The 12,325-nt window shown below is 39.3% G+C and overlaps 1 protein-coding gene across 1 annotated transcript in view; it reads left to right on the top strand.

Moving 5' to 3' along the window:
* Positions 1–12,325, top strand: part of GPC6 (glypican 6) — a 1,108,998-nt gene that overhangs the window by 758,937 nt on the left and 337,736 nt on the right. The window contains exon 4 of the mRNA XM_047720233.1: positions 1,034–1,199. Within this exon, the coding sequence (XP_047576189.1) occupies positions 1,034–1,199 (166 nt within the window). The remainder of the gene's footprint in view (positions 1–1,033; positions 1,200–12,325) is intronic.

Below are 12,325 nucleotides of genomic sequence, written 5' to 3' on the forward strand. Positions count from 1 at the left end.
CTTCTGTCATTGGTTCATGCTGCTTTAAATAATCTTTCCTCTGGAAAGTCAAATGAGAAGTCAAATTGAAGTCAAATTAGAAATTTCAATGAGGGTTGCCTGGGTGGCTCAGTGAGTTAAGCCTCTGCCTTTGGCTAAGGTCATGATCTCAGGGTCCTGGGATTGAGTCCTGCATCGGGCTCTCTGCTCAGCAGGGAGCCTGTTTCCCCCTCTCTCTCTGCCTGCCTGTCTGTCTACTTGTGATCTCTGTCTGTCAAATAAATAAATAAATAAAATCTTTAAAAAAAAAAAAAAGAATTTTCAATGAGTCCAAAAAAGATTTTATTGGCCTAGAATTGATTAACTTAGAGGTCCCTCAGCTTTTCTCATTCAAGGCAAATGCCACTTCATTGCTGGCTGAAGCTCCTGTGAAGTACGGCGAGGATTTCTTCCTACATTCAACCCTGGGTCCATTTTCCACAAAGTTCCCAGAACCGCAAAGCTTCAAATGCCTGAAGACATTGCCTGGGCCGTTCCTATTGCTTCTAAGCAGGCCTGGGTCTTAGAAATGCCAGACGAGTTGATATTGATCCTTTTTAAAAAGTTAGGTACAAAGGAAGTAGATCTGCCAGCCTCCTTTAGAAACAGGGTCAAATAACCAGTTGGAAAATTTTCCAAAGGTGTCACATTAAACTTTAATCATACCTACATTTTTATGGAGCTTTTAACTTTGCAAATTGCTTTCACATGCATTACCTCATTTCACGTTCTGTTGCAATGAAACAGCGTCCAGGTTTCAGGGCTGTATTGCAATGACACAGATAACAAAATGTGGATGGGGACACCTCACGAAAACTGATCATTACCACGTCGACCTGCCTGGCTTCGAAATCCAGTATGACAAAGGGTTAAGATCCTAGTAGCTGTTGGAGTTTCTCAGAGCCATTTCTCCTTTTTTTGCTTTTTTCAAGGAGAAAATGAGTTCTATCTTCTCTTTGTCTCCCTCCTGAACTTCTTAGTTCTGATTTTCTTTTTTTTCTCAATCAATCGGCAGGTCAGCCCGACCCCGGGGTGCATCCGAGCCCTCATGAAGATGCTCTACTGCCCGTACTGCCGAGGTCTTCCCACCGTGAGACCTTGCAAGAACTACTGCCTCAACGTCATGAAGGGCTGCCTGGCCAATCAGGCTGATCTGGACACCGAATGGAATCTGTTCATAGGTAAGGGGCGTTCCCGCGGAGCTGTGACGTCATGACGCCGACGTAGATCTCCGACGGGGTGGTGGGCCTGATGCGTGGCTCCGACGTCGCGATGACGTACGTCGCGATGACGTAGAGAAACCAAGTGAATTCAATACAGAACCAGGAAGTAGGTTTTAGCAAATTTTTAACAGGATTTTGCATTTGTTCTTCCTTTTCTAAATCCAAAAAATAAGACGCAGAAGAAGAAACCATGGTATGTTGTGAAGGAGGGTCCCATATTGAATTCGCTGATCTCTCTGGCAAAGGGAAAGGTATCTTTGTTGAATTTCTGGGAGCTTTCCTGTGGAAAGGGACAAGTTAGGGGAAGGAAAAAAAAATCTCATTAAAAACAAATCCACAGCACTGGTTCTTATTTGCATTACCGCATCGTAGTCACAGATATTAGTAAACAACTCCTTCCTTAAACGTCCATGATAAAACGAGCTCAAATATTTTTGCTAAAATATGCAAATTTCCTTCCCCATTCTGTGGAGAAGAATGCTTCCGGCTCAACGGCTCCGAAGAGCCTTGCCCTCTTGGGAAGGTAGGAGGAGAGAGGCTGGGGAAGATGCAGGCAACGTCTTGGGTTGCAGAAATCACTCAGGGAGTCGCTCTGTCAAAAGATATTTCCCAAATTGCTATCCAAGGATAAAAGGACGCATTTTACAGGCAGGCTTCTCCCCGGAAAACACAGAGGCCTTGAAAGAGTAAATGTGTTTTCTCCCCGCTCTGTCAAATGGCCTTCAAATAACGTATTTCAATTGCATTGACTTGCAATTGCGTGGTGACAGGCGGAGTGGCGCTCATCGCGACATCTGTCCTGCGGCATCATTTATGCAAACCTCGAAACCAGAAGGCACGCCTAACGCCTTCTGACATCTAAGATTCGGGTAGGGATGGGGGAGATCTAAGACGTGTTGGAATGGAGTGAAACCTAACCCCCTGTACGAAGATGTGCTTAGGTTACAAGCCTTCGGCTTTGTCTGTGTCACCCACCAGCTAACGTGCTGTTACGCTTAGAAACGCCAAAGAAAATGGTTTTGAAGTTTTAAAAAAAGATTTGAGAGTGGGTAGATTCAAATGGAACTCATCTTAACAAAACCCCAGAAATCATTTCAGGGAGAATAAATTGAAATGCTGTTCTCTACTCCCTGTAGTGGGAGTATAAAATCTGTTTGCATGATCTTGGGTTACTTTATTTGAAAAATGAGGAAGTGTTTTAAAAAGTTAATCGTTAAGGTACCCTTCTAACTCAAACATGATATGACTCTTTGCTAAGATTTTGGATGGGAGTATGAATTAAAATATAAGAATAACTTGATGTTCTAGAATATATATTTAGATTAATTTTGGCAAAGACACTCCAACCAAATAATGCTAATCAAAAAGTACTCTCTCATCAAGAAATCTAAAAATATTTGCATATTTTAAAAACAGATTAAACCTTGTAGCATCCCACTTTGAGTCATACAGATTATTCATACTTTTCTGTTGAAACTACCTGAATTTATAGCACAGTTAAATTGTCTTTGCTTAGCCTGCACCTTATTGATGAAAGTGAGTGTGTGGATTTTGTTACTTAGAGCAGGACATGATTAAGAATGAGATTATAGGCTTTTAATTTATAAGAGCGACGGTGACTTCCTTTTGGCTTTTTCTCCTCAGTGCTGGGTGGCTATTTTAACATAAAACAAATCTTTATACTTTCATTCAGCTGGGTTTCCTGGTTGCCCATTAGATGTGGAATTGAATGTCTGGAAAGCCATTTGATTTAAAAACTAAAATTTGAACCCACCGTGCATTGGTTGTACTTTAATGAAAAGGGAACCTGGTAGTTAGCCCTCCATTAATATATCTCATATCCTACCTCATGGTTTTTTATTAGTCTTAGATATCAGTGAGAAAAATCCTTCTTCTTTCTTTCTTTCTTCTGGTTCTGCTATGGCACTGAAAATTGACCACCAACACAGACTTTTGGAGCAAAATATGTTCTTGCTAATACTTGTCCCGACGTGAAGTGTTCGTTCACAAGTTGATTATATAAATCAGTCAAATATGCCAACTCTGTTTTCCACACATATGCATCTAAGATGACAGTGTTTCAGGGGGTTCATGAATGCAGCAGAGAAGGCCGGGGAGCAAGTCAGTAACCCAACAATAATTATATCGAAACCCCATTCTCTGGTTGGCATCTGTATGTAGCTTTCTCTGTTGGCAACTTGGGCTTCTACCATCTTTTCATCAATCCCCTTCCCTCCTGTTGCTGTGAGTCGAATGCACCATTTCTGTCCCCTACATTCATGCCCCAGCTTATACATTTTTATAGTGTTCTATTTTTAAATTATGTGCTCATCGAAAAGGTTAATAGCACCATGCAACGAACAGTCAATAAAAGCAAGAACTGAACCGGTGGCACATTTTCATAATCTTTACCCTGACACAAATTAATTGCAAATGAGTTTTAATTGTTTTGAATTCATTTGTTGTTGGATTTGTCAAAAGAAAGGCAATTCACAGACAAAGTGAAATGTCTTAAGTGTTCAGCTAAAAACCCTAATGGCATTCCATTCACTTCTGAAGTTCTGTAGTTTGTCAATTTTCATTTCTTTGTAGTCCTAGAAAACAATCAGGAGTCTTCTCGGGAGGCATTTCCACAGTTTTCCTTGAGGACGTTTAATTCTGTGCCCCTGCCCAGAGTGGGTGTTCAAAAGATTTTTTATCAACTAACTATTGTAGGAAAAAGAGCTTTAGATAAAAGGCTTATGGGTTTTTTTTTGAAAAGTTGCTGACAACTTTGAAGAAGATGCTTCTAGACCCATTTTAGAGAACATGAAAGTCAGTTCACTCAGTTCATCTCTGCCAGAACTGTTGGCTGCTTTCTAGAAGCAGGTGGGATTCCCCAGGACGGAGTCCAGCCCAGCCACAACTTGGGACACCTAAGTGGATGGGCATGCTAGGCCACTCCCTGAGCTGGGTAGGACCTCAGAGACCCAAGTGTGGGGTACAGTCTTCTCTCACTACCAGGCGCAATGCAGGAAGAGAACAATGAAATTTGAGGCACTGACAGGCACAGCTTGGGTGCTACCCCAGGTGTTGCTGTCAATTCATACTCAGCGGATTCCAGCTTAGCCTTTGAATGTTGCCTGAATGCAAAAGCATTTTCCCAGAAAATGTTTATGTACATTAAAATTTCCTAAAAGGAAACCGTTTGTGGGCAGAACTTGTTTTCGGTCCTATCCTGTGGTTATTTTGAGTGTTTGGCATTGATACCAACATTCCACAGATAAGAGCTGTTCTGTTTGACAAGGGACCAGGGGGCAGATTACACCCAGCTCAGAAGCGCAAAAGTTAAGGCCAAAATTACATTTACATAATGGCAATAAGTCTTGCGTCTACTTTAAAATCTAGGAGGTGGGGGGCAGCCCCTTCCAAACATCTGGTAGCTTCTAAGACTTTATAGACTGTGAGAACCGGAGAGAGGAAGAAAAGGATATGGGGAGGGAGATGCTGATGAGACCAAAGGCAGGCATTCTGTTTGTTCTGTAACATTTTTTTGTTTTTTATCACTAAAGTATTGGAGGATGCTTACTAAGCAAATATAAGACTAGCATTGCGATCGTTCCATAAAAGTGAGACCTGAATATGTTTGTGTCTGGACATCGCAGCCTAATATTTCAGGCTATCCCAAGACTCTAATGATCCTAACCTATTAATTCAATTCACTAGGGTTAAAAAAAAAAAATTGCCCTAGGGTAAAAAATGTATGTGTCTAGCTTCTTACTCAATTGAGTACATTTTTTACCCTAGGGGAACTTAATGCAGGACAATGAGTTATAGTCAACTGTGATAAAGTGTTAGGAAAATAGAAGCACAGATGCTAAGTATCTACGGAGCTGGGGGACTTAATCTCGACCAGAGTGTTAGGGAAGCCCTACCTTGGGAGATCTAGAACAGTAAATAAGACTGTATTGAATTAACATTGTCAGACATAATTGCTGTTGGGCAGCCATGACATAGTATTGCTGAACACCTTAGAGGTCCCAAAGAGTCACACGTTCCCTGTGACAATTTCAGTGGATCTAGTGTGACCTGTCAGTGATTCGTAAATACTTATTTGATTTTTTTTTTTTTAATGTTTTATGAACAAGTTTCACCACTACCACTGTCGCTGACTTGAATTGAGAAGATTTAGAGAATTTGTGTTCATTTTCCTCAAGAAAAGGTTCGGTTCCCTGATCTATAGCTGTCCTCCAATAGAAAAAGAAGAAGGAGGGACGCCTGGGTGGCTCAGTTGGTTAAGCAGCTGCCTTCGGCTCAGGTCGTGATCCCAGCGTCCTGGGATCGAGTCCCACATCGGGCTCCTTGCTTGGCGGGGAGCCTGCTTCTCCCTCTGCCTCTGCCTGCCACTCTGTCTGCCTGTGCTCGCTCGCTCTCCCTCTCTCTGACAAATAAATAATCTTTAAAAAAAAAAAAAGAAAAGAAAAAGAAGAAGGAGAAGTAGAAAAGGAAGGAAGGAGGGGAGGGGAAGGAAGGAGAGGAAAAGAAAAGCCAGCAAAGCAGCTTGTATTTTTAGTTTAGGCCTTAAGCACTCATAGTCCAGACAAGTCAGTGGTATCAAACTTTCTGGGCTTCCTCCTTTCAAGCTAGCCAGTTGTTAAGTCTAAGACAGCCCAAAGACAGAAAACTGGCACGGGAGCCCCAAACATGAAGTCTTGGGTGGGCACTATACCTGTGCCTGGCTGGCCCAGAGCCCCTGCTCTGAGTACCCTCCATTCATCTCCCGAGATTCAGGAAGACAACACTTGTTTACTGAGTGCCTGGTGTGGGCCTTGTTCTGGTTTCAACATGAGGCTAGAGCAGACGAGGACCTGCCTGCTGAAAAGAGAGCTCCCCGTACGTTCTCTGATGGAATCAGTGACACACTAGACAGAGAAATTTTGGAAGGCAATGTCGTACAAGGCTGCTTTATTTCACTTTGTAGGTCTCCTCTTTTAATGGAACTATGACTAATTCAGTAATTTAAAAAACACATATCCCTGTTGTTAATGGACTCGTGAGTGCAGGGATGGCAGAAACAAATCAGATAATGAACCTGGTTCCTTCATTGTGACAACTGCTATCAAGTTGTAAATTAGAGCCAGACGCCAGGAAGCTGTGGTAGGTAAGTCAAATGACTAGTCCTGTGTGATAAATGGCCATTTCTGGGCACATACTACTTTCTTAGGACCTGAAAGAGTTGTTTGTCTTCAAGGTATTTAATATATTCACAACTTTGTGTTTGCGTGTGTTGCTAGATAAACATTTAGTGTTTCTAGTAAATAAACTTGAGTTCTCTTTTTATAAACTACCCAGTCCTGTGTGATGTTGCGTTTCAGCAGGATATAAAATAAACACAAAGAACTATTTCAAACATTTGTATAAGATGCTCCTCTTTCAAAGACTCTGTAGCATGAAATTCTATAATATAAATCTGGTAAGTTTTTTTCCTGACAAAGAATTCCATAGTAAATATGATGTGACTCTAGCTGATAGATCCCGAAATGCCATGTTTTAAAAACCTCTAGACCCAAAACATAGAAAATCATTTCCTTTCAGCTGAAGAAAAAGAAAAATTTAAGAATTATATTTAGCAGCAAGCTTCAAGGCTTCTTGGTCTCCGCCTTATATCAGACAAGAGCCTTTTCATTAATATAGTCTAGAAACACAACTCTTAAATTGAGGAACAAAAGCCAAAGCAATTATTTTAGAATCTGATCTCATCCTTAGCTACAGAACTTGCTTTTGCCCTTGTGCATTCCTAAAAGCACCTAGAGAGATTAAAAAAAAAAAAGAAAAAAGTTATTTTCTATCAGTTGAAATCTAACCCCGCCCTACTCCCTGTCTTCCTTTTATACTCATTGATTCAGTATTTCTCTTTTCTCATGGACATTTATCATATGCTGTGTTCTCTCTGTAATGCTAGCAGAATGCACAAACAGTACTAACTACTCAGTGAGCAGGAAAAAAAGTAAAGAAAGCAAGAAAGAAAATAGTTGGCTGGTACCCAGCAGCCTTTCAAGAGCTACATTTGCTATCAATTTCCTAAGTTTAGAGAATGGGTTACTTCTGAACTCTGCATATGTGAAAGTATTTTTATGTGGTGCCGTTGGGTTAATGCCTGAAGGATGGTATAATGTCAGAGGCTGTTCAGCAAACACAGAAACAGGCGTTTCCTCACCTCTGAACACTCATTAATGTTCATCTTGAGGCAACAACTGAAGGGATTCGTGGGACTGAGATTTCTGGTCTGCATCAGGCAGATTTTCCCATGGATCAAAGCAGGCAAAACACATCAATTTTAAAAGTATTTGGTGCAATAGACAAGTAGTCATTCAAAGGTGCATGTGAATTTCCTTTGCCCCCAGTGCCAAGTCTTGTACGAACATCTATTCCGGTTCCCACATATTCAACTCCTATTCAATTTATAATTACTGATGACTGCAAGTATGAAATTCTGAACTAGACTTTCAGGTTGGAATCCATGGTGCTATCAATGATCACACCAACCAATGGCCTGTAACAAGGCATACCTATTTTTGCAAGTAAACATTCCTTAAGATGCAAGATATTCCATTTATAATAGGAAGTTCACTGAAATCCCTCTTATGCCTTATTAAGCACTCCAATTTCTATGAGAACCAGCAACAGAAGGGCTTAGTTTACCAGGAGAAAGCAGACCATATCACAAAGGATGAGAATTGCCTTTGTGCCGAGGATTTTTGCTTCTGATTTCTACTTCAGTGTCAGTGTTTTCTATAGATAAATGGTTTAATTTGATAATTATATCCAAAAGACCTTGTTTTGAATGATGGACATCTGATTTTAATAAATTGTGATTGTTTTCACTATTATGTCTCAAATTTAAGTGAAAACACAGGATGTCTGGCTTTTGGCATGCCCAGAAAAAAAAAAATTTGATGATTCCTTAGAATGGAATTACGTGAATTCCAAAAGTCCCAGAAACCCAAGTAAAATTTACACACTATGAACATTAGTTTGATGACTTTCTTAGCAGTTTCAATTCCAGGAAATAAGAGTAGCATGAGGTAGAAGAAATTGTTGTGTTGTAGAAACCAAAAAATGAAAAATATAAATAGAGCTAGATAAGTGGCTTATTAAAGAAAGCTCTCAACTATGTGGCTATTCACAAATGGCAAACTTATAACAAGTCCCAGAGGTACCATAACCAAAAAGTCTTTCATGCAGTGACTGATTTAATAGAATAAAAGAAAGAGAGAAATTCTAAGGAGTTTAGATCACTGTAAAAGTCCTGATTAGCAGCTAAAGTGAAAATCTTTATTTTAAACCAAATAATAAATCCTGTGTGATGTTGCAGTGCTCAATTAAATGTCCTAATAATACTAATATTGGGCACCTGGGTGGTTCACATGGTTAAGCATCTGCCTTCGGCTCAGATTGTGATCCCAAGGTCTTGGGTTGGAGCCCTGCATCAGGCTCCTTGCTAAGCAGGGAATGGTCTGCTTCTCTCTCTTCCTTTGCACCCTCTCCCCCAACTCATACGCTCTCTTTCTCTCTCACTGTCTCTCAAATAAAAAATAAAAAATTTTAAAATAAAAAAATACTAGTGTTAATAAGGTAGATTTCTTTTCCTGTAAACATAACATTTACCTTTATGTATATATGTAAAATTAAGTATCCATATGTATCTATCCACAGATAGATGGCTCTTCAAATTGCTGTAAAAGCTCCTTTAATTCATGATTGTCTCAGGAGTAGAACTGCTGATGATCATGTCTTTACGTTTGAGTTATTTTTGAAATTAGTTTTAATTTTCCTCAGGCTTGTTTCTACAACAATTATAGAGACTTTTAGAATCTTATTATCTTCATCTTTTTGACTTTGTGGCTTATTACCAACAACCCTCCAAGGAACCAGCAGTGGAAGCCAGGTTAGAAGAGATGGACCAGTGAATTATTCTGATGGTTAAAGGCATGTTTGCATTGGTTACTCTGGAGGGGAAATAGATATAAATGTCCTTGGGAGTAATTTAAACTTTGAGAACCTTCATGATATATGAAAACTTTGAGCTTATAATTCATTTAAAAATATCATGCCTACAGATACTTGGTAAGATAGCCAGGAGAGAATTTAAATTAAAATAGAGCATGAAATATTCCTTGTCCTTCAAATAACAGCTTATATATAAATCCCACATAAAAAAAGATATGTCCTCAATTTTTTTCTTTGCATGGATTTAAATAATTTGCTACGCTAAGAATGTTCTTTATTATAACCTCTGAAGAAGTGAAAATTGCAAAAAGAAATGAAAACAAGTCACTGAATATATGACATCACGCCAAGAAGGGATGCATGTCTATGCATCACATTTTTATTCTCCAGGGTTCAGGATCTTTTGGAAAAATAACACTCATAATTAAGTGTCAAAACAGTCAGTCAATATCGTTTACTAAAATCTCAATGATTAGGAAATGAACCAAAATAATGAGAGGCCTAAGAATACTGTCCAATGGCCATGAATAAGTTAGTGGATGTGAGACCTTGGGTTGTAACAATTATCACCAGAGCTGATGTGGTTTTCAGATTGACTCAGTCAGAAACTGACTCTGCCCTATCTCAGCCCGGCATCTATCTCTTTTGTAGTTTCCCACGAGCTTAAAGGCTTTTCTCCCAGAGAAGAAGGACCATGGTTCCATAAGAGAAATCACTGGCTTCAGTAGGAAAAGTACTCTCAAAATCTATAACCATCAACCGCCAGTGGAGACGGCTTGGAGCCCTTGATATTATCACTTGTGCACGTGTCTCCATGGTTTTCCAAATTCAATGTCCTTGATTGTTAGATTAGTTCCTTATTTTTAAAATAGTTTAGAGTTCCAAACTCCTCAGTGTTGTGTTGACATAGTAATAGAAACATATTCTATAGTCTACAATCTTTGGGTAATACCCAATCAGATGGGAGAACTGAAATTGTCAATAGTCCTAAGAATGTTAGGAATAATTCTACAAATACCAATACTCAGTGCTTTTTAAGGGTATGGATCATGCATAGGAGCTGACTTCTAGAAGGTCATTCCATAAAGTGAAATACATTTATCCCTTCGTTAATCAGCCTTATAGTATTTTTAATTGAATTACTATGTCTACTGAATAAAGTATTTGGCAATTTCTTGGTGACCCAATTTAATATGTGTCTAATACTGCCTTTAGAGATTGAAGATTCAGATATGTGTTTCCTGAGGTTGTCCATCAGAGAATGTTTGAATGTGTCTAGCTACTCATTTACAATCATAGTATCCAAATTCTAAAACCATGAGAGAGTTGCAAGGAACTTTACCCTCTGTGGTTCTGGGTTCCATCTGGAGAGCACTGCATCTGCAGCAATAATGGCTAATGATGATTGGACGCCTGCTTTATACCAGGCAGGACTGTAATCACTTTATACTTTTAATCCTTAAAACAATCCTATGAAATAGGATTATTTTGATTCCCATTGTATAGATGGGAAAACTGAGACAGATAAGCTAAGGGATGTGTCCAAGTTTGTATAATTTGTAAATTGCAATGCCAGGATTTGGCTTTAGAGCCCAGATTCTTAACCATGCATAAATTAATTCCCACTAAGTGTTTAGGAATTAACCCTTGGTCTCTGGCTATGTGGGTTGATGGGGTTATGTTGGGAGAAAGAGAGTACTGCAGCTCTGTGTAATAGAATCTTCTGTAATGGTGGGAATGTTCTATGTCTATACTGTCCAAGATAGTAGCCACTAGCCACATGTGGCTATTGAACACTTGAAATATCTCTAGTGAGTTTTAAAAAATGGAATTTTTACTTTATTTAATTTTAAGTAATCTAAATTTAGTCACTTGTAGTCATGAGCATCTAATATATGGCTAGTGTTTCTGAGAAGCTATATTTTCCATTTATTTTTAATTAATGTACATTTTAATCACTATATAATATGGTTAGTGGCTACTGTATTGGACACTGCAGGTTTAGACCATTAAAACATCCAAAATACCCATGACATGACCCAAATGTCCAGATGGGTGAGCATCTGAGTATGTCTGGTTATCTTCAAAAGTTATTTATTTAGGTGCCTTTTCGGTGCTTAACTCTAGACTGTGCATATAGTAGACATAAAAGAAATAAGCACTTTCCTGCCTGATCATGGGAAATCAAAATTTTCCAAAGAGATTAAATGTGGGATTTCAAAGTGGGATTTTGGTTAAGTGAATACAACACAGTTAAGAGCAGTAGTCCTTGAATTGCTGTCTGAGTTCAAATCCTGACTTCACCATTTTTTTTTGTTTGTTTGTTTAAATCTATTAGCCAACATACAGTACGTCATTAGTTTTTGATGTAGTGTTCAATGACTCATTAATTGCATATTAACACCCAGTGTCCGTCTTTAATGTCCATCACCCTGTGACCCCATTCCCCACACCACTTCCCTTTTTGCAACCCTCAGTTTGTAACCATTTATTACCTGTGTGTTACTTGAGGAACATTATTTAACCTTCATAAATCTCACTTTTCTCATCAACAAGCTGGAGATAATATGATCTACCTCTTAGCATTGGGTGGATTAAACTCAACTGAGGGGTTGAGATATGTCCACAGAGATACCGCTGAAGGAGATGCACCATGGTTCCTTTTTCAGGTGAATAGCCTGTGAAGGTATGAAGAAAATAGGAAGTAGAAAGCAGTGGAACCTGGGGGGCTCAGTCTGTTAAGCATCCGACTCTTGGTTTCAGCTAAACTCATGATCTCAGAGCCCTGAGATGGAGCCCTGCATCAGGCTCTGTGCTCAGCATGGAGTCTGCCTGTCATTCTCCCTCTGCTCTTCCCCCTGCTCATTCTCTCTCTCTCTCATAAATAAGTAAAATCTTATTAAGAAAAATAGCAAAGAAAATAGAAAGTGGGGGGAATAATATCCAGGACCAGAAACATACCAAAGAGATGACAAGGATAGGCTGAAAACCACAGGACAATGGCCAGAGGAGAGGTAATCAGTAAGAACGGAAGGTACGAGATTAGAGGAAGTTAATTTCATCAACTAGCTTGTTCTTATCCCTGCTCTGCATTT

Source organism: Lutra lutra, chromosome 3 (assembly GCF_902655055.1).
Source record: "Lutra lutra chromosome 3, mLutLut1.2, whole genome shotgun sequence".
In the NCBI taxonomy this organism is placed as follows: Eukaryota; Metazoa; Chordata; class Mammalia; order Carnivora; family Mustelidae; genus Lutra; species Lutra lutra.